Source organism: Nomascus leucogenys, chromosome 4 (assembly GCF_006542625.1).
Source record: "Nomascus leucogenys isolate Asia chromosome 4, Asia_NLE_v1, whole genome shotgun sequence".
NCBI classification, from domain to species: Eukaryota; Metazoa; Chordata; class Mammalia; order Primates; family Hylobatidae; genus Nomascus; species Nomascus leucogenys.
In genome coordinates, this window is record NC_044384.1 from 55950796 (window position 1) to 55972807 (window position 22012).

The 22012-nt window shown below is 40.4% G+C and overlaps 1 protein-coding gene across 5 annotated transcripts in view; it reads right to left on the reverse strand.

Moving 5' to 3' along the window:
• LAMA3 (laminin subunit alpha 3) overlaps positions 1 to 22012 on the reverse strand; it is a 274538-nt gene that overhangs the window by 47505 nt on the left and 205021 nt on the right. For 3 of the 5 annotated variants that reach the window (XM_012506378.2, XM_030810643.1, XM_030810645.1), the window contains 12 exons: positions 17976 to 18082; positions 13386 to 13436; positions 12676 to 12827; positions 8895 to 9005; positions 8678 to 8789; positions 8283 to 8450; positions 6404 to 6600; positions 4598 to 4714; positions 3637 to 3791; positions 3029 to 3170; positions 2083 to 2185; positions 37 to 153 (listed from right to left, as the gene is read on the reverse strand). In XM_012506378.2, the coding sequence (XP_012361832.2) occupies positions 37 to 153; positions 2083 to 2185; positions 3029 to 3170; positions 3637 to 3791; positions 4598 to 4714; positions 6404 to 6600; positions 8283 to 8450; positions 8678 to 8789; positions 8895 to 9005; positions 12676 to 12827; positions 13386 to 13436; positions 17976 to 18082 (1532 nt within the window). The remainder of the gene's footprint in view (positions 1 to 36; positions 154 to 2082; positions 2186 to 3028; positions 3171 to 3636; positions 3792 to 4597; positions 4715 to 6403; positions 6601 to 8282; positions 8451 to 8677; positions 8790 to 8894; positions 9006 to 12675; positions 12828 to 13385; positions 13437 to 17975; positions 18083 to 22012) is intronic. The other 2 variants (XM_030810644.1, XM_030810646.1) reach the window with 1 other exon arrangement.

Below are 22012 nucleotides of genomic sequence, written 5' to 3' on the forward strand. Positions count from 1 at the left end.
AGCCAACCAAGTACAATGGGTTAGGAAGATGCTGACCTCTCTGTATCCCACGAAGACCATCTCGGAGAGTTGTGAGATTGGTGTCTATCACTTCTTTCTGAACTGTTACAATAGTCAGGGTTTGCTGTAGGTTGTTGAGAGCCGGACTGACTTCTAAAATAAAATAAAGCGTCAGGAGGCAATTACTTTGCGCATTTTGATCCTCCATTGGTATTTGTGGCCCCTGAAGTAGCCAGTGTCTGCACAGCATTGAGTAGACTTGCTTCTTAGGGGTCATCTCAGAGATGCCCACTGCATGTGCCCAGACCCACAGCTCTGGGATCCTCCAGTTACAGAGGTCAGCAGCAAATCAGAGCCTTGTGGTAATGCCTTGGAAATACACAGGAAGAAAGAAAGAGGCTGAATAACTTGGGGAAGGCTAAACTTCTTATCTGCTCAGAGTAAGAGACTCTCTTTAGTAAAAGATGCATCTGTCTTATCCACTACCATGTCCCGGCACATAATGTAGTGTCTGGCACTAGTTGAGGCATAATATTAGTATATGTTTGTTGAGTAAATGAATATATGAGTGAATGAATGAATTAATAATGCAGAAAGGGTCCTCTTCCATCAGAGGACAAGAAAAGAGTGTTGCTGAAAGAGCCTCATCCAGGCAAATACAGACACAAAGTAGGCACTGTTTGTTTCTGTTAATTTCCAAAATGACATATTTAAAAAATTCTGTGAAAGAAAGGGAGCTAGCAGACATTCCTAGCTGATAATATTGCCATCCTTGGGTCATCGAAAATGACCAGCAAATGCTTTAAGACCATCTTGATAATTCATGGCTTCAATTTTGATTCCAGGACTGGTTTACATAGCAACATAGTTAGCATCCTAACCCTATTTAGCACACTGGGCCTACCTTGAAGCTCAAATTTTGTAGACAGCAATAGATGTCATACCAGGAAATCTGAATTATTGAAATTTGCAAGGCAAATGATTGTATGTTAGTACTTTTTTGGTATTTTATTTCTCATGTCTTTAATTTTTTAACATGTGAAGGAAAGAGAGAAAGAAAGAAGGAAGGAAAGGAAGGAAGCAGAAAGGGGAGAAATTATTTAATTTACAGAGGCATCATTTAATCCCTCTGAAAGGACTAAGAGGCTAAATGAGGGCCTTGGACTCATGGATGACAACAAGAGCCTGTAGAAACACAAGAAACAGCATTTTTGAAACACAGAAATTTGGTGAGATTGAGAGAGTTTAATTATTTAAAAAAATAAGTAAGTAAAATACATGAAAATTTTCCAGAGATAAAATTTATGCTTAAAAAATTATCATGCTTCACGGTAGTATGATTTTGGGGACTTTTAGTTGCAAAGATTTTAGGACTTAAGAAATTTTAAAGCAGTTATTCTAATGATCCCAAACCAATTTTCTTGACATGTGGGGTTGCCAATGCCATGATCACAGGTGGGTTAAATTAAAATAGCCTCCCCACAAAGGCCAGGCCCAAATAGGCCTATCACTCTCAAGATTTATTTATATTTATAAGGCTCTAGTTAATTTTGTATATGATGGGTGGGGAATATTTAGAATATTGGGTGGATACATGAAATTGATAAATAAATCATGAATTTAAAAAGTATTATCTGGGCCTGGCATGGTGGCTCATGCTTGTAATCCCAGCATTTTGGGAAGCTGAGACAGGAGGATCCTGTAAGCACAGGAGTTTGACCCCAGCCTGGGAAACATAGCAAGACCTTGCCTCTAAAAAAAAATACAAAAATTAGCTGGGCATGGTGGTGTACACCTGTAATCTCAGCTACTTGGGAGGCTGAAATGGGAGGATTACTTAAGCCCAGGAGTTCAAAGTTACAGTGAGCTATGATTGTGCCACTGCACTCCAGCCTGGGCAACACAGACCCCATCTCTATTAAAAATAATAATAATAATAATAATATAAAAATAAATAAAAGGTATCATCTGCATTGCCACTGAGATTCAAAAACAACGTTTGCTTTTAGGGCTGCCCGGCCTGGTCCCAGAGGTCATTTAAAGCTCCTGACTATCCCTGCCATTTCCCACTCCCGCTAATACCTTGCTTTAGCTTCTTTTGTGTCATCTTGGCTTCATTTAACAGTTTATCACTGTTGGAACTCAGGGTTTTAGCTTTTCTTGGCAGATCTTCCTTTATCACTGTCTGAAAGCAAAGCATTTAACAGCCTTAAACAAATGCTGTATGTTAGGAAATATGGAATAAGATTTCTATCCTAGTCTGAAGCCCTTAATTTTAAGGATGAAGTTCAAAGGGGGAAGGAGTTAGAACTAGATTGTTCCCTAAAAGATACAGTTAGGGCTCTAGGTAGCCCTAACACCTATGTGAATTATGTGGCTTGGGGAGGTGGGCCTATCTCTGGTGGCATACTGACGAATTATGTGACACTTGTTTTAGCTGCTCACTGCCATTCGTACAAAAACCTCTACAATAACAGAGGAGAGAATTTAGTTGTTTTCAGGCTTTCAAGCTTTGGAACAAAAAAGTCTTCACTCATTGAACTTCTTCAATCCTGTCCCTCGAACTCTGATATTTAATATTTTGTTCTTTATTTTCAGATATAGGAATTATCATATGGTGCGTATAAGATCCCACAGGACTCCACAGACAGATGGAGAGGTAAGACCAAATGACCTGATGAAAATGCTGGTCAAGTTGTTTGCAAAAATGTCTCCTTTTGGTTAATGATCACAGCATAAAAGCACACCTGGTAAGATATAGGCTATAATATTTGTTCAGGTTGAAAATTGATAATCAGTGTAATTTCTATCTGGTTTTACACATAGTTTTAAAACTGTGCTACAGACATGAAATAGTCAAATACAGAAATTACCCATATCTAGAGCAAGTTCTATTCTATACAACAAGTTCTCATTTAAAATATTAAAATAATGCTTTGTTTCTATTCCTTAGAGCCCATGGAAAGAAAATATAAAAATGAGCCATCTCCATAGTGAATGTGGAGAAGCTGCTGGTACAGGTGCCCACCTGGAGGGCAGATTCAGATGCACTGGCGGCCCTGTTGGCCGCGTCCTCGGCCGCTTTGATGGCATTGAGGATGTTCTCGTAGGCGGTGGCGGCATCCACAGCACAGCGCACCAGCTCATCCCCGCTGGCGTTTCTCTTGATCCTGGAAGACAGGGCAGGTTAGGCACTCCCCACAGCCTTCCTCTGCCAGCAGCTGACATACCCCCAGACCTTTCCATGTCTTCTTTTTCTTTTTTCTTTCTTTTTTCTTTTTTCAGAAATGGAAAAAAATAAAATAAAATAAAGAGATGGCAGAGTCTCTCTCTGTCGGCCAGGTTTGACTGCACTGGTGCCATCAACTTGAGCCCAGCCCCTTCCCATTTCATTTGGTAAGTGCATACCTGAGGTGATGGCCTCTGTAGCTGTGCCCAAAGGACGTGGCCAGGAATTAGTGCCCTTATTGCTGCTCTGCTTCTGACTTGGGCCTGGGGCATTGGACTTGACCCCACCCTCTGCCCTCCACCCAGTTCTGGAGACCCAGCCAACCCAGGGGAGGGCCTTGCTTGTCTCAGGACAAGCTGCTGCACTCAGCCCATGTGCCCTTCCGGTCTCCTGAGCCATGCACTCACTCTTCCAGCTGCTTTGCCAGCTCTTGTAAGGACTGTGCGTGCTTTTCTGCCTCCTCCACAAGGGATGTTTTGCCAGCAGATCTGGAAAGTTCTCTTACTTTGTCACTTAGTTCTTGTCTTGCTTCATTTAAACTGGCAGCTAATTTTTCATATTCCTATTTTTTCCAAATAAACAAAGACAGTATAAATCCAAGCAAAGAATGTAGGTGCTGATTTCTCAAACTCTATGATAACTGATGTGTTTCCAGGGGCAACAATGAGATGTTATATTTTCTAAGCCTATTTACCATACCAGTTAATCCTTGGTCACTTCAGACAGTAGCACTGGTAATATTTCCCCAAGGTTTACCACTATCTTGAACATTCTCATTATGGTGAGAAACCCTTTAGTAACCTTTACAAAAGCACAATGTTATCATCAGTATAAAGTTGTAGTAAACCAAAGAACATTTTTATGACTTAGAAATAGTTATTATAGAGTTACTGGGTGTAGCACACCAACATGGCACATGTATACATATGTAACTAACCTGCACGTTGTGCACATGTACCCTAAAACTTAAAGTATAATAAAAAAGGATATAGTTATTATAAAAGACACTTTAAAATCCCCATTGAACTGCTAAGAAATTGTGTCAGTTTTTATCAAGTCTTAAATATCTTCTGTTAATAAATGCTTGTATGCTTGATATTTTAAAAATAGCATTATAATTTTTTGTTGTTATCACAAAAGTGATTTGCTCATTGCAGACAAATTAGGTAATACATATGAACATAAGAAGACATGTCATTCATAATTCTTGTGCAAGAGAGAACTACTGTTAACATTTCAATATATTCTGTTCCATCTAAGAGACTATACTTTGAATAAACAAAAAAGTAGGTCAGCCCATTTCATTGTTTTCTCACAATATAATTAAAATGTTTTTATATTTTTCCAGAGAACAACTATTTCCTCTACCTTCTGGCTTTTCTCCAACAGCTGCAGTGCAATGTTGGTTTGCAATAAAGATGAGTCTGCATTGGTTAGATACTTGGTGAAATCACTCTGCAGGGAATTTATTTCTTTCACTTGTCTCTGGAGAAAATTAAAAAAAATTGCTTGAGCTCTATGATGTATTATCAGAAGGCATAGAGAAATTTATGGGACAATAGCATATAAGTAATTCCAAAGTCAGAATGCTTTCTTGAACCTAAACATTGTCTAGGCAATCACAAAGTGATAGGAAATCAGTTCTTTTTGTAGTGGAGGTATGTTATCATGGTTTCCTTAAATGATATGCCAGTGAAACAATTGCTATCACTGCTGAAGAAGGTTTCTACAATTGGGGTCAACTTGCTCAGTGAGATGGGTATATTACCAAAATCTGGTTTGTGAAACAGACCAAAAGATTTTATGTAAATAAACCATCACCAACCTTCAGCCAGTACCAATGAGAACACAGCAGGCACTTGACCGAGAGGTCACACAGAACCTGAGAATGCCAGGCTGAAAGGCTGCCAGAGTTCAGAGGCCTATAAAGTTGGGTCCTGCTCCCTTACCTTGGCATAATCAGCAACTTCACACAGACATGGTACCATCCAAATAGGCATTGGGAGCTAAGCATAGAGTCATCCACTAAGACATCATTTATTTTCATTTACCAACTTCCTCCTGTTTTGGGCTCTGCCCTGTGTTATTCAACTTTGATTTTACTGTTGTTTTGTAATCCTACAGAACCTCTCATATTTTTGTTGTTTTTAATTTTTTTTTTTTTAGACAGGTCTCATTCTGTTTCCTAGGCTAAAGTGCAGTGGCTCGATAATGGCTCACTGAAGCCTTGCCCCCAATGCACCAGTGTGTTCAAGCAATCCTTCCACCTCAGCCTCCCGAGTGGCTGAGACTATAGGCTCATGCCACTATGCCCAGCTAATTTTTAAAAAAAATTTTTGTAGAGACACGGTCTCACTACATTGCCGAGGCTGGTCTCAAACTCCTGGGCCCAAGCAATCCTCTTGCCTCGGCCTCTCAAAGTGTTAGGATTACAGGCATAAGCCATTGCACCTGGCCTTATTGTTTTAGCATACAATGTTCACTATTTAAAATATGAACTGTAAGGCCGGGCATGGTGGCTTACACCTGTAATCCCATCACTTTGGGAGGCTGAGGCGAGTGGATCACCTGAGGTCAGGAGTTCAAGACCAGCCTAGCCAACATGGTGAAACCCCGTCTCTACTAAAAATACAAAAATTAGCCAGGTATGGTGGCGCTAAATATATGTATATATGAACTGCAAAATCCAGAGCTCTAAATTCTATCATCGCAGCTTCTGTATGTGGCCTGTACTTTTATTTCCTATAAAGCAGATTATGGCTTAAAATGCCTTTGCTGGTGATTATGATAATTATGTTCATAAAAAAGTATACATATCTGACACAAAAAGTAAATTACCAAAAACGTAATATACACTTTGAATTAATTATAGCAATATTAATTTCTCATCTATTTGGCAACATTATTCCTCCAACACTCTTTCAGCTGGGGATGCAGGTGAAGCAGTTTGCACTGCTTTGTCTGTGGTTTAAGTTCAAAATCTTTTCTGGTAGCTGAAGACTAGAAACGACTATGGTTTTGCACTTAATTCTTTGTTCCTGTCTGATCTGGGTCTGAGGTGGTATAATCAGATGTACAGACAGGTGCCTGGCTATGCCACTTTATTAATAATAAAGATCACTGCTTCTCTCATCCTTATTAACGAAAGTGCGCAGCTTCAAACTGTGAACTCACCTGGATGGCTCCCAAAGCTCTCTCGTTTTCTTGGTTCAAGCCATTTGCCTGCTTGGCTTGAGCAGCTGCCTCCTGCAGCCGAGCACGAAGGTCACTGAGTTTGGCTTCGTATTCATTTAAAGAATCCCGTATACTGTTAGCAAGCCCATTGTTCTCCCCCTGGTGGGTTTTCAGCCAGGTCCTTATCCGGTTCAGCACTGTAAAACATTCACTTCATGTTTTCTACTTGACAAATGAACATACTGAAGCTGCGTTATAAAGACTACAAAGGGAGAATCAAGTTTCTACTCATTTCATGGTTTTCCTTGAACTTTGGAGGGGATGGGAAAGGAAATTCACATTGACACAGACCTGCTATGTGCACTGTACATGTTGCCTCATTTAACTTCCACGGGAAAACAATAAATTATCATTCTCATGTTTTAGATAAAGAGATGGAAGCCTTGAGAAATGAGAGGACTGACCCAAGGTTACATGGCCAGTTGGGCTTAGGACTTGAACTTGAGCTGGCTGCAGGGGGTAAAGTGCATACTCCTTCCACTGTGAATACTGCCTACTTACAGTTAAAACCAAGACTCATATTAAATTTGAACGATAAAAATCTAAGCAAGAAAACTGCTAGTATCTGTATATTAACCACTGATATATCATTTTATTAAAGAATAAATACCAGTATCTGTAAAAAGTATGCACTAAACTAATATTTCTCAGTTCTGAACTAACGAGGCATTTTCTCTAGTCAAAACCTTTTGATGTATTCTGTTAATTTCTACTATATCCTTTTTTTGTTTTTGTAATACAAATTTGAACATCCCTAATCTAAAAAGCCAGAATCTGAAATGCTTCAAAATCTGACATTTTTGAGCAATGACATGGTGCCACAAACAGAAAATTCCACATCTGACCTCATGTGACAGGTTGCAGTCAAAATGCAGTCAAAAGTTCATTTCAGAGGCTGGGTGCGGTGGCTCACGCCTGTAATCTTAGCACACTGGGAGGCCAAGGCAGGCGTATTGCTTGAGGTCAGGAGTTTGAGACCAGCCTGGCCAAAATGGTAAAACCCTGTCTCTACTAAAAATACAAAAATTAGCCAGGCATGGTGGCAGGCACCTGTAATCCCAGCTATTCCTCAGTCTGAAGCATGAGAATCACTTGAACTCAGGAGGTGAAGGTTGCAGTGAGTTGAGATCGCATCACTGCACTCCAGCCTGAGTAATGGAGTGAGACTCTGTCACACACACACACACACACACACACACACACGCACACACACACAAAGTTCATTTCACTCACAGAATTATTAAAAATATTGTATAAAATTACCTTTGACATATGTGTATAAGATGTAAATGAAACGTAAATAAATTTTATGTTTAGACTGGGGTCCCATCTCCAAGAGGTCTCATTAAGTCTATGCAAATATTCCAAAATCCAAAAAAATCAAAAATCTGAAACACATCTGGTCCCAAGCATTTTGGAAAGGGAAACTCAATCTGTAGTAGTGCTAATATCAATTTGTGATTCAAAAATTCAATAGTGGTGAGGTGAGCATTAATAATGATGTAATGAGAAAACTGGAAAGAGGTGAATAAGCATCAGAAAAATGCAGTTAAGAAGGAAAAAGAGGCAACCATATCTAACTTTTAGAAGAACTTTTTTTTTTTTCTTTGCATGATGGTAAGCTGTTATATTCTACAGCCCATTGGTAACCTGGGTCTCCTGGGGGCTACCAATTTTCACCACGTGATGCTCTAACAGTAATATTCGCTGAAACCATGAGGCGTTCCACCTGTAATGGGGAACTCTACATTGCACTCCGCACATCGTGTTTCAAATCAATTAGAATGGACTAGATGCAAGAATTTGGGAGCATTCTTACAGAGCTGCGACTCCCTTTTATCAGCTTCTGCTTCTCTCAGGTGCTTTCCAAAGTTCCTGTTCCGCAGTTCCCTCATCATGCGCTGGGCTTCGGCCCACTCTCTGGAAAAGTCACCTGAAGGCACGTTGTTTCCCTCTCCATCGGTCCCAGAGATCTGCTTTAAGAGAACTAGGAAACATCAAGTGGTTTATTAAACTGGGAATTCTGGGCTCCAGTAGGCTACTTAAAAAAAAAAAAAAAAAAAGGCAGAAACTTCTATGGAGATTTTATATTAGTTTTTTAGTATCACTATGGGATTCTTTTCATAATGTTGAAATCTTAAAGGGAATTCTTTCAGTGTACAACGAAGGTTATGTAACCAAAAAAATGTAATTGGGCTTAATAACTCTTCTTACTGTGCACATTCCGGATGACATTTTTAATCTTCACATCCAGTTCTTTTGCGCTTTGTGTTGCCCGATTAACATTGTTGTATAATGTTTGTGCTTTTCTGGAATTTACTTGAGCCTATATGAAAAATAAATTGATTAGCAGCAAATTAAGCCAATGAGGAAAAATAAAAATACTTTGAAAGCAAAAAAACCCCAAAGTTAAACGGACCTAACACATTACCTTTTCTTGCAAAGTCTCAAATTCCTGATTCAAATCAGTCAGTTCTCTTTCCAGGCCTTCTATTTTTGATCCATGATTTGAAATGGCAGAACGGTAGTTGAGCAACTGATTCTGGAAATAAAACACAAATGAATGTCACTTTACAGTATAAATTAAGACTAAGTCCTATCAACCTGGTCAACAGGGTTATAAATGAAGAATCATTTGGCAAGACCATTGTCAGTTCCACACACACACAAATGTGGTTCTTTGAAATAGGTTACATAAGGAATCTATTTTCTGATGTACATTGTGATATGGCTCTAAAATAAAGTAGCAAATGTGACAAATGTGAAGAGACAAGAGCTACTTCACTTGAATTAATGACCTAACCTTATAGAAATGAGGGCGATACTACTTACCTGAGTAATTAATTTCCAGATTCTATAATAAATACAGTTTTTTAAAACCTGCAGTTAACCTGACAACACTAAAAGCAGTGCATATGGCTACTTGAATGAAGGAACCATTAGGAATCTATTCAAAGAATCTCATCGAACAGAACCACAGGGAACTCGGAGCTCGTGTAGCTGAACAGCCTCATATTGCAAATGAGAAAATGGAAGCCCAAAGAAGTCAGGTGACTTGTCCACAGTTGTATAGCTCATCGGTGGTTGCTTCAGGACCACAATCCGGGTCCCTTGCCCTTTCTTTAGGCTAAATTGCCTCATTACTCTTAGACCCTTAGATGCTGCTGCACATAATATCTAGAACGGTGATTATTTTCAATTTTTTGGAAAAAAGTATTAATATATTGAAAAGTTTATAGGAAAAAATGATATTATTACCTCAATATGTAGGTCAGAACCAGTGTTGGGTAAAAGAATACAGGCTTTAAATAAAGCCTAGGTCCAAACCCTTAGTCTGCCACATAATAGATGAGCCTCACTAAGGCTTGCTCTTCCATTAGTAAATTGGGGATTATCGTATTTAGCTGCAGGGTTGGTTTTGGTGATAAGTGAGCTAATATATTTTAAAATGTCATGTACACAAGAGCATTCAAAAATGTTACTTCCCTTCTTATACATAATCTTTCTTAATTTTTGCATGTTTGTGTGATATGGCAAGAAGACAGTTCTATTTTAACTTTACTTTGGGGAAAGGGAGGCAAGTCATTATATAGATTGTCAGCAGAACACCTGGATAAGAGGTGGAGTGGGTAAAGCATGGTCTTTAGAATTTGATCTTGATTTGAATTCTTCCAGAACCACCATGATTTTAGGCAAGTTGCTCAGCTTCTCCATGCCTGTTTAATGAGAATAACACTAGGTTCCTCATGAGGAGGTTGTAAGACTTGAGTAAAGCCCTTAGCACAGGGTGTGGCAAACAGTGTGTGTGCAGAACGGTGAAGGCTGCAGGGCCATGTCATGAAATCCAAGCAACCCAGTGGCTTCCTTTTTTTTTCCCTCAAGACATAAATGCTTTTCCTCTCCTCTTCTCCATATTAAGCCTATAAACCTTGGACTAAAATTATCCAAAAGGAAAGGAAAGAGTCATTTTTCTGGAATAACCTTTTGCTATATATACTCAGCTATAGTCACTAGAATCAGCCCTCAACCCAAAAGTACTTATTAAACTTTCCCCAAAGCCTTGTTCACTGTGTCTAGACTAGAGCTGATCTCATCTACTGAATGCTTTTACTTCGATGAGTCTATTTTTTCATTTCCATGATTTTCAATTGGGTCTTTTCCTATCTACCTCTTCTTATTTGATTTCTAATGGTTTCCCCCCTCAAATTTCCTAATTTCTTGTTCCTTCTATTGGGTGTTATTCTGCAAAGTCATTTTCAGATTGTCCTATTGTTTTCATTTTATCCAAAGTGAACTCATCTCTTGACTGTTGCTTCTGTTGGATGTCTTTCTTATTACTTCTCTGCTAACAATGTTTGCAGGCTCATTCTGGGTGGGAGTTCCCCTTTCTTTGTGCTCTCTGGGCCCTGTCTAGTGCTCTTATGCTTATCACCACCCCTACTCGAACCTCCGACCCGCGGTCTAGGACCAGGTCTTACTTTGGCAGTTTAGGATTTATATACCATGGTGGCATTGAGAGGATGTAACATTCCAGAACAGATCCAGGTCTGTAGATTTGTCCCGCCCCTGTAGCTTTGCTAGGCTCTCATATGGCCATCACCCAACGATGAGCACTGGGCAGTTTCCAGGCTGCTTTTTATCCCCCATTCATGGGCACAGCATCCCCTATTTCCCCTCAGGGAAATAGGTTCTATTACTTCTTAGGATACCCTCTCAGCCACCTTCCATCTAAGTATACATACAGCATTCACCCAAATGGACCACATTCTGAGCTATAAAACAAACCTCAACACATTTAAAAGGATTGAAATAATAGAAAGTGTGTTCTCTGACCATGAAAGAGTTAAATTAGAAACCAGTAACACAAAGTTATCTGGAAAATTCCCCAATTTGGATATTAAACAACACGTTTCTTTTTTGTTTTTGTTTTTTGAGATGGAGTCTTGCTCTGTCACCCAGGCTGGAGTGCAGTGGCACCATCTTAGTTCACTGCAACCTCCGCCTCTGGGGTTCAAGTGATTCTCCTGCCTCAGCCTCCCAAGTAGCTGGGACTATAGGCGTGTGCCATCACGCCTGGCTAATTTTTGTATTTTTAGTAGAGTGGGAGTTTCACCATGTTGGCCAGGTTGGTCTCCAACTCCTGGGCTCAAGTGATCCACCCACCTTGGCCTCCCAAAGTGCTGGGATTACAGGCATGAGCCACCATGCCTGGTCAACACATTTCTAAATAACACATGGGTTACAGATACATTACAAGGAAAATCAGAAAATCAGAAAATCCATTGAATTGAATGAGAATGAAAACATAACATTGCAAGGTCTGTGGGATACAGCTAAAGCAGTGCTTAGTGGTAAAACTGATAGGATTATAGGCCTACGTCAGAATCAAAGATTTTGAATCAATAAAATAAGCTCAGGAAACCAAGATGAATGGCAAGTTTCACCCAAAGCAAGCATAAGGAAGGAAAAAAAAAAGGATAAGAACAGAAATCAATGAAATTGAAAACAGAAAAACAATGGATAAAATCAATGAAATAAAAGGATCAACAACATTGATAATACTCTAGCCAAAATAATTAAGAGAAGGAGATAAGATATAAATTATCATTATCAGAAAATGAATGAGAAGGCATCTTTATAGACTTTGCAGATGTATAAAGGATAATAAGGGAACATTATGAACAATTTTATGTCAATATATTTGGTAATTTAGATGAAATTGACACATTATTTGAAAGGTGTAAATGACCAAGTATTACTCAAGAAGAAACACATAGCCCAAATACTGTAGTCTCATACCTATTCTTTGAAAATTAAATTCATGGTTTATTTTAAAAAACCACAACTTCCAACAAAGAAAATTCCAGGCTCACATGGCTTCACTGGAAAAATTCTATCCAGCATTTAAAGAAGAGTTAATACCAATTTAACACAAACCTGTGTTTGAGTCTTCTGAATGCAAGATACTGAAATAAAGGCTCTATGAGAAAAATTCGCCGGAAATATCCAATAAGTATTGTTCACCTAGATGTGTTAGTTTTGTGTGTTCACAAAAATGATTTTCCACCAGGAAAACTCTTATCTTCATTTGGATCAGAGGAAGACAACCCTTGAGCCTTTCCAGGAGTCAACCTCTCTCTTCCTGCTTATGGAGAATCCACTCCCGCAGCATCTCCTCCCCACGTGTCTACTCTCGGCCACAGGGGATTTACCCTCAGGTCCTTGGCCTGGGTCTCCATGTGCCTCATCTGCTCCAGAAGCCCCGCGCTGGCACTCAGGCCCTGCAGCTGAGACTTGACCAGGCGGAGCTGCTCGCCCATGGTGGCCAGGTCGTTCAGGAGAGTCATCACACAGCTGTCACAATCTGTAGGGGCCACAATCAAAGGCAAATGTGCTGTGGGGGCAGCCGTGAGACTGTGAAAAGACCACAAGCGCTATGCAGCCTAGTTGGCACGCACGCAGATCATCACGGGTGACAACCACAGCCCTGGCCTTCTCAGGGAGGGATGTGGATTCTGAAAAAAGGAGAGCCCTATGCACAGGGAGCATTTTAGAAATGGTGATTCCATGCAACTTGTTGCTTACTTTATACATGAGGAAAATAATAATAGCCTTCATCTATGGGATGCTTGCAATTTACCAGGCATTGTGATAAGACATTTACAAGCATTTCCCTAACATCCCTATAAGGTAGGTCTAGTTATCATGTCAACTTAGCAAATGATGAAACTGAGGCTTGGAGAAGCAGGGTCCCCTGCTGAAGGACATACAGAGAGAAGCTGATTTGACCCTAAGTAGTCCCCTTCTACCTCCTCCCACCCTTACTTTCTCAGACTGGGAACTGCACGACCCAGCATGGGGCTCACATATCAAACCAAACCCCACAACTTGGAAAGGAGGAGAAGGGGCTTTCTTTTCTCACCATCACATTCTTCTGCAGGGCTGCTATCTTTGGGTTCTTGGTTTATGCAGTCTGAAATCAGAAAATAACCAAAGAAGACGTTGTTATTAAACTTACTCTTCATCTGCTCTTTAACTTGGTTTTCAGAAAAGCTAGTTTTGCAAAGTTTTATTAGTTTGGTGCAAAAGTAATTGTGGTTTTCACCATTTTAAGTAATGGCAAAACCCACAATTACTTTTGCACCAACCTAATAGACACCCAACTACCCAGCATCGCTAGCTCTTCCTTTTCCCTCCTTCATCCATGCCAGTGCCCAGGAAGCCTTCTCATCTCCCAGCAGGCTCGCTGCAGGAACTGCTTTTGTGGCTTCCCTGTTATATATTCAATTCCTTCACTACAAAGGTCAACTCTATAAAGGGCCATGTTTTCTTATCAAATCAAGCCTCTCGATCATTCGCATTAGGGCTTTCTTCATTGGACAGCCTCCTGTATGTTCATGCTGCTTCTGGCATCATTCAAGAACATTGTGCAAACATTCACTGAGCAAATTTGAGCATTTACAGTGTGCCAGAGTCCCATGCTAGCTGCTGGAAATACAAAGATAACAAGACAAAATCCCTGCTGCTCTGTGACTTAACAGTCCCATGAAACATGGGGGGCAGACAAGTTACAAAACAGTGTGACAGATGTGGTGATAGTGATGGACATACAATGTCAGTGGGCCCACACCACCAACGACAGCACATATAAGCTGAGTTTTTGTTGTGTTTTTTTTTTTTTTTGGCTGGTGGGGCGCGGGGGAGTCTCACTCTGTCACCCAGGTTGGACTGCAGTGGCACGATATCAGCTCACTGCAATCTCTGCCTCCCAGATTCAACTGATTCTCCTGCTCAGCCTCCCGAGTAGCTGGGACTACAGGCGTGCACCACCACGCCTGGCTAATTTTTGTATTTTTAGTAGAGACGGGGTTTCACCATATTGGCCAGCCTGGACAAGCTGAGTTTTGAGGTTCTCAGCTACAGTAAAGCCTGCTGGTCAACCCTGGGCATTCTTGACCCCTTCCATGTGTACTCTTTTCCCCATGCCGTGCATTCTGACATTGACATGTCCTTTCACTTCCCCCTGAACAAACTATCTATCTTCACAACAGCAAAACTCTATGCTTAACATTTTCCTGGACAAGCTGCAAGAGGCTTTCACATCTGTTATTCTCGCCAGCCAATAATATTCCACACTTTGTGTGTATAAGACAGACATTTTAAACCACATTTACTTTTAATTGTAAAAAATAATATAAATTAATTATGGAAAATACGGAGAAGTCAGAAAAATGAGATAAAAGCATCATCCTTGATCTTGCCACTCAAAGACAATGTTCCCTTTATAAATATTTGTATACATTTTAATTTATTATATATAATCATGGGTTCCTTTTTAAAAAAAAGCCTTACTCGCTTTTTTTTTTTTTTTTTGAGACAGAGTTTCAGAGTTTCGGTCTTTTCGCCCAAGCTGGAGTGCAGTGGTGCTATCTCAGCTCACTGCAACCTCTGCCTCCTGGGTTCAAGCGATTCTCCTGCCTCAGCCTCCCGAGTAGCTGAGATTACAGGCATCTGCCACCACACCCAGCTAATTTTTGTATTTTTAGTAGAGATGGGGTTTCCCCATGTTGGCCAGGCTGGTCTCAAACTCCTGACCTCAGGTGATCTACCCACCTCAGCCTCCCAAAGTGCTGGGATTATAGGCATGAGCCACCATGCCCAGCCATTTGCTCTTATATGTATATATTGTGATACTTCTATTTCCTCAGTTAGTCTGTAAATGGCTTCTGGCCAGAAAGCATGGTCTTGTTTCCTTGACAATTTTCAACAGCACCCTGAATAGTTTATGGGTGACTAGGCTTCTCTGGATGATTGATTTATTAGTGGAATTTTCCCAACAAGCTTGCATTTTGACCACCAAGGAATGTGTCCATTATTAGTTGAAGAAAAAAAAAAAAGAATAAAAAACAACAACAAAACTCTAACAGAAGGCCAGGTGCGGTGGGTCATGCTTGTAATCCCAGCACTTTGGGAGGCCGAGGCGGGCGGATCACGAGGTCAGGAGATCGAGACCACGGTGAAACCCCGTCTCTACTAAAAATACAACAAAATTAGCCGGGCGTGGTGGCGGGCGCGTGTAGTCCCAGCTGCTCAGAGAGGCTGAGGCGGGAGAATGGCATGAACCCGGGAGGCGGAGCTTGCAGTGAGCCGAGATTGCGCCACTGCACTCCAGCCTGGGTGACAGAGCGAGACTCCGTCTCAAAAACAAAAACAAAACAAAACAAAAACTCTAACAGGAATAAGCAAGTCTCATACATAAACATTTTCTTCCATTTTGGGAACAAATAGTTACTATCCTCATTTCAGGTTGCTGATTTTTGTTACCAGTGTGGGGGAAATGAGGGTTGCAGAGGCATTAGTCTGGAGAATAAGCTGCACGTGATGTTGAAGCTTCTTGAATACCTCCAGTGACAGGAGAAATTGCCTCCTTTTAAAGCAATCTGTTTCATCTTTAAACATTCAACACTTCTTCCTTAGAATCACTTAAAATACAGCTCCCTCTTGCTTCTACTCTTTGCTCTAAGTTCTGTCCCTTATGTCTCAGAGAACAAGACCAACCCTTTCCCACATGCCAGCCTGACGAACATGTCCTTTCCTGCTCTTCCTTTCACTGCCCTGGTCAATCCTTCCTCATGTGACACAGTTCCACGTCCCTTCAGAGTCTTACTCTCTTTCTGAACAACTATAGCTCTTCTATTGTCTTCTAAAGACGTAACTAACTCTCACATGAGGACTTACGTGAGGAGTGTGCCATGGACCCTGGCTTTAGACACTGGAACTCAGTGAAAACAGTACCAGCTATCTTAGGGGCCACACCACACCCTAACCTACCCTGCACTGACTGCTGATGACAACCTTAAGCTTTTTTACACCTCCTGCTACTAAGCCAGTTACCACTTATTACATAGCTAAAGGTTTATTTATTTTTTCCACTCAACTATGGGACCACACCCTTATCCTTAACATCATTTTGTCTGGTTGAATTGGCCCATCATACCAGACTGTTGAGGCCCTTTTGAATTCTGAATGTCATGGGAGGCACTTACTATTGGAGAAGACCAGAGAATTTCACCCCAAAATATGGCACCCTGGTAGGCTGATTATTTTAAATTGAAGGCCCTTGGAGACCAGCAGATGCCAGAAAAAACTTTATTCTGATACCCACTTATCTTCCCAACATTCAGACTTGCCAAAAATGAAAACAAACTACTTCTGGTTTCTTCCATGAGTTTTCATTAACTTAACTCATATTTCAGGGAGAAAGACTGAAGTCTGTCAACACACCTGGACAGACTCTTGTCACAAACCATTGTCTGTTCTGTGGGCCCAAAAGATTTTGTCCCAGGCCTCACTGTATGTTCTCCGAGTCCAGTGAGTCAGCCTAAAAATCATTTACCATTCCCTTTAAAATCATCCACATTTCCGCATCTCTTTCCCCTAAGAAGAAGGGTACATAAGCATCTATGTCCCACTGGGTTATTGGGTAATCATTGTCCTGTGATTCTCCTGTGTTACACACATTAAAATAAAATTGTGTATGCCTTTTCTCCTATTAATCTGCCTTTTGTCCACTAATTTTCTGTAAACCTTCTGTAGGTGAAGGGGAAGTTTTCACTTGGTCCTTTTACTGTTCTTCCCAACTTGGTGTCATCTGATAAATGGGTAGGCATGCTTTCTATATTTCCATCCAAATAAAAAATGTGGAGCCAAGGATGAAGTCCTGAGGCATGACAATAAATACCCCATTCTAGACTGGCATTAATCCATTTACTCTGCATTCCTTTGGGAATAGTCACTTGACCAGCTGGAATCCACGTATCCAGGGTTTAGTTCTTCAACTTGTCCATAAGTATAAGATGAAAGATTTTATCTAAGTGTTTGGTATCACACTACATCAATAGCATTTTCCTGATTAATCCTATTAATACTCTGTCAAAGAAGGAAGAGGATAGTCTTCCTTTTTGTTCCAAGTTGATCCTAATAAACCCATACTAACTCCTGCTAATTATCTTTTTCTTGGTGTATAAAATCCACCCCAGTTACCCACCCACATCCCAGAACATGTACTGCTGTAAGACAAAGAGTATTTCAATTTCTTCGGACATACACTGGAAAGCTGATGAGACAATAACCCTACAATATCAAAGGGAGAGCTCAGCAAAATCACCAAAGTAGGATCTGAAGTTATTTTGGTTATAATTAGGTAAGTTTTAAAAACAATTCACTTAAAAAAAAAAAAAGTGCATTGAAACAGGTTATTCACCAAAGCTGAAAATACTATCTAATCATGCCCAGGGTTGTCAAAACAAGGGGACAGCTTGCTGGCTGGAATTGTGTATTATGCATCCTGGGGACAGCTTGCTGGCTGGAATTGTGTATTATGCATCCTGGGGACAGCTTGCTGGCTGGAATTGTGTATTATGCATCCTAAAGATGTGTGCTTGGGTTCTTAGGCTGTTAAGTTATACCAGCTTTATAAATGCAAGTTAGTAGGGGTGTGGGTCAACCTTACCTCCAGTCAGGGGATCACAGCTGCCCAGCTGGCCATTGCTGTTACAACTGCATGGTTGGCAGCTACCTCCGAATTTCTGGGGATTCCCGAAATATCCTGGTGCACACCTACACAAAATATAGAGAGGAGGAGAAACAACCAAATAACTCATCGTTTATCCCAACCAATTTTCTCAATCTCTAGCTCTCTGTTTGGGATATTGTAACCCAAAGGGCGGAAAACTGACATAGATCTGCAAGAATGAATATTTCTCAATACGGAGGTATTTACCCCTTCAATTGTCTCACAGAAATAAATTTGAAGTAAGATCCATATAATTTCCAATTTTTTGAATGAGGGAGGAATTTCTTAATATTTCCTATTGCATTATTTCTTCCTTCTTTTCCTTCCTTCCCTCCCTTTCCTTCCTTCCTTCCTTCCTCCCTCCCTCCCTTCCTTCCTCCCTCCCTCTGCTCCTCCCTTCCCTTCCTTTTCTTTTCTTTTCTTTCCTTCCTTCCTTCCTTCCTCTCTCTCTCTCTCTCTTTCTTTCTTTCTGACAGTCTTACTCTGTTGTCCAGGCTGGAGTACAGTGGCACAATCATAGCTCACTGCAACCTCAAACTTCTGCACTCAAGCAATCCTTCTGTCTCAGCCTCCCAAGAAACTGAGACTACAGGTGCATGCCACCATTCCTGGCTAATTTTTAAATTTTTAGTAGAGGTGAGATCTTGCTATATTGCCCAGACTGGTCTTGAACTTCTGGGCTCAAGCAATCCTTCTGCCTCAGCCTCCCAAAAAACTGGAACTACAGGTGCATGCCACCAGGCCTGGCTAATTTTTTAATTTTTAGCAGAGATAAGGTCTTGCTATGTTGCCCAGACTGGTCTTGAACTCCTGGGCTCAAGTGATCCTCCTGCCTCAGCATCTAAAGTGCTGGGATTACAGGCATGAACCACTGTGCCTGGCCTGCACTATGTCAAGTCTGCATAATTCATATTTGCACTAATTGCTGCTGTGCTGTATATAATGGCTCTTAAACAACTGAGAGCAGTTACAGCTGCTACCTTTGGCCCTGAGCCTTTGTTATTCTAGATAGTATAGTAATGAGAACTCATTCCTGGTTTACAAGTTTAAAGATCACATTTCCTTGATTCTTAGATTGTTTTTGTTTTTGTTTTTATTTTTTCAAAAAAAAAAGTCAAATAAGCACATATTAATGCTCCTGGAGTTGGGATGTCAATTACAATATTTCCACTAACAAAGTTCCACTCCCCATCCAGTCACCCCCAAATTACTTCCAATATACTTCACCAATGTATTACCATGGATACACTGGTGATATAATGTAAAGGATCAGAAAGATCTGGTTGGACTCCTATCCCCACTACTTACGAGTGTGATCTTGGGCTGTTGCTGTAACCCTCTGTGCTTCGGTTTCTTTACCGGTCCCCCCCACAGCCCCCATGAAAATATAAGCTCCATGAAGACGTGGAGTTTTGGGCTGTTTTGCTTACTGATATATCCCTGCCACCTGGCACATATTCATTCATTTGTTGAATGAATAAATGAGTGGACTAATAATACCTATTTTGCTCAGTGAATATAAAAGATAATGTAATAAAGAATCTAGCATAATATCTGCACATAACAGACAATGAAGGGTAGCTATCATTATAAGACATGACAAAATATTATCTTCTAAATGGCATCATTTGAAATTATTACAAGAAAGCAGAAGGTCCATGTATCTCCTAATAATCAAGAAGGTAACTAGGCTGAGGTGTCCTATCTAAGTCTACTAAGCAAGGTGGTCATATACTAATAATAGGGCTTTATTTTGTGACTGGCTTGGTATTCTACCTAACAGATCATGCTATGCAGAAGCTCTGTGTTCTAGAATACTTTATTTCTGATGTCTTTCTTACCTACCTCTAAACTTCCCATTTAATAGATGCATAATTACAAAGTACCTTATATTTAAATTACAGAAATATTCAGGAAGTTCGATTCTACTTTTTCCTTACTCTTGCAAAGCATTACTTATTGGTTACAAGAAATAACTTGTTCTCTTATTCTCAATTTATGGTAGTGGCTAAACACAAAGGACTGAAGTAAAACTTCGTGATTTCACGAATAACACTGGTACAACAAATAAAGAGCAGAAAATAGGCTTGTCATCTGTGGCCCTGTGTGTCTGAGGGAGAAGAGGGGGTAAGAGCATGTATGGGCTGGAAAGCGTTTGGGAAACCCTCCCCACAGCTGGCCGCTCTGGCTTCTATCCAGCTAGTCTCCTGCATAATCTATATTCCTACTTTTCACCCTTGACTGTCCTTGTGTTTATCATTGTGTAGTTAATCACTAGTGCCAGGAATGATGTCTGGGTGCTGTGTCTAACGAATGAAAAATGTTGACTTAAAATGGCATTTATCCATGAAAAAGCTTCAAAAAATTTTTTAAAGAAATAATAGCTTGTTTTCTTGAGACATCAAATATAACAAACATCAGCTGAGAGAAGTACTGTTAATTAAAAATTTTGCTTGTCAAATGGATGTCTCACCGAGCCTGTTGCTGTTTAATGCTTCATTGTTTGTGAAGAGCCATAAAGAGGATGAAATTAGGACGCCTCTTCCATGTGTTGGTCCCCTGTGGCTTTTAAACCTCAGAGCCTAGAATCCTTTCCCACTCCCCAAATCCTTCCCTTCTCGCTGGTTGGATGCACCTCCTAATTGCAACTCAACTTAGCCCAGTTCTCCCATCTCTCGCTATTTTAATGGCATGTTTTGATGTCTGTCCACCACTGGACTGGAAAGCCCTTGAGGACACTGTCTGTGCTGTTTGCTAATGTGCCTCCAGTACTTAGCACTGTGCCAGACATATATATACTAGGACCTCCATACATTTTTCATTGAGAGAATAACTGAATAAGTGTAAGGCAAGTGTGAGAAATGCTCCTTTTGCTGAAATGGAAAATGGAAAACAGAAGAACCTTCCATTACCATCTTTTGCCATAGAACTGGGCTCCTTAGCTGCGGCTCAGTGTCCCCAGTCTAAGGCAGTCCCCACCTCCTACACATGGCAAGTGTCTTCCAGCCCCTTGGGCTTTCCTGCCTTGCTTCCCCAACCTAACCTGCCCACCACTTCCATCTTCTGGCTCCACTGGGTTCTAGTCACCTCTTGGACCTACCAAAGTCCTACCTTATCCATAAACATTTCAGATAACCCCAGTCTAGGATGGTTATGCCTTACTTGAAATCTGGTTGAGTTCATTTTCTGGTTAAAAAAAAATTAGTCAAACTCTTTTAAAGTTTAAACAAAACAACATAAATTAAAATGATATACAATTTTTCTCTATCAAATTGGCTTTTTTTTTTTTTCTGTTGCCCAGGCTGGAATGCAGTAGTGTGATCATAGCTCACTGCAGCCTCAAACTCCTGGGCTCAAATGGTTCTCCTACCTCAGCATCCCAAGTAGCTGGGACCACAGGCACACATCACCACACTTGGCTAATTAAAAAAAAAAAATATGGAGCTGATATCTCTCTGTGCTGCCCAGGTTGGTCTCTAACCCCTGGATCACATGAAATAATCCTCCCACCTTGGCCTCTCAAAGTGCTGGGATTACAAGTTTGAGCCACCATGCTTGGCCCTAATTGGCAAATATTTAAAATATTGATCCTTTCCAATATCCATTGGGGTAGGTAGTCACTCATTCTCTTTTGCTGCTGTAAGAATATAAACTTTTCTGGAGGGCAATTTTGCGAAAAGTATTAAAAGCCTGGAAAACCTATCCTCTGACCCAAGGAATCCACTTTTACAATTATACTTTGAGGATATGCATACACAAATATTAAGCTGCAAGGATTTAATTTTAGTGTTGCTTTAAATGGAGAACAGTAAAAGGATCTCCAAGACCAAGAATACGGGATTATGGAAACCCAGTGGACATTTTTGGTCATTGATGTGATGTTATCAGTGAATACTTACTGATATGGAAAGATATTACTAACATAGTATTAGATAAGAAAACAAGTCAAAACAGAAAGTAAAACAGGAATCTAC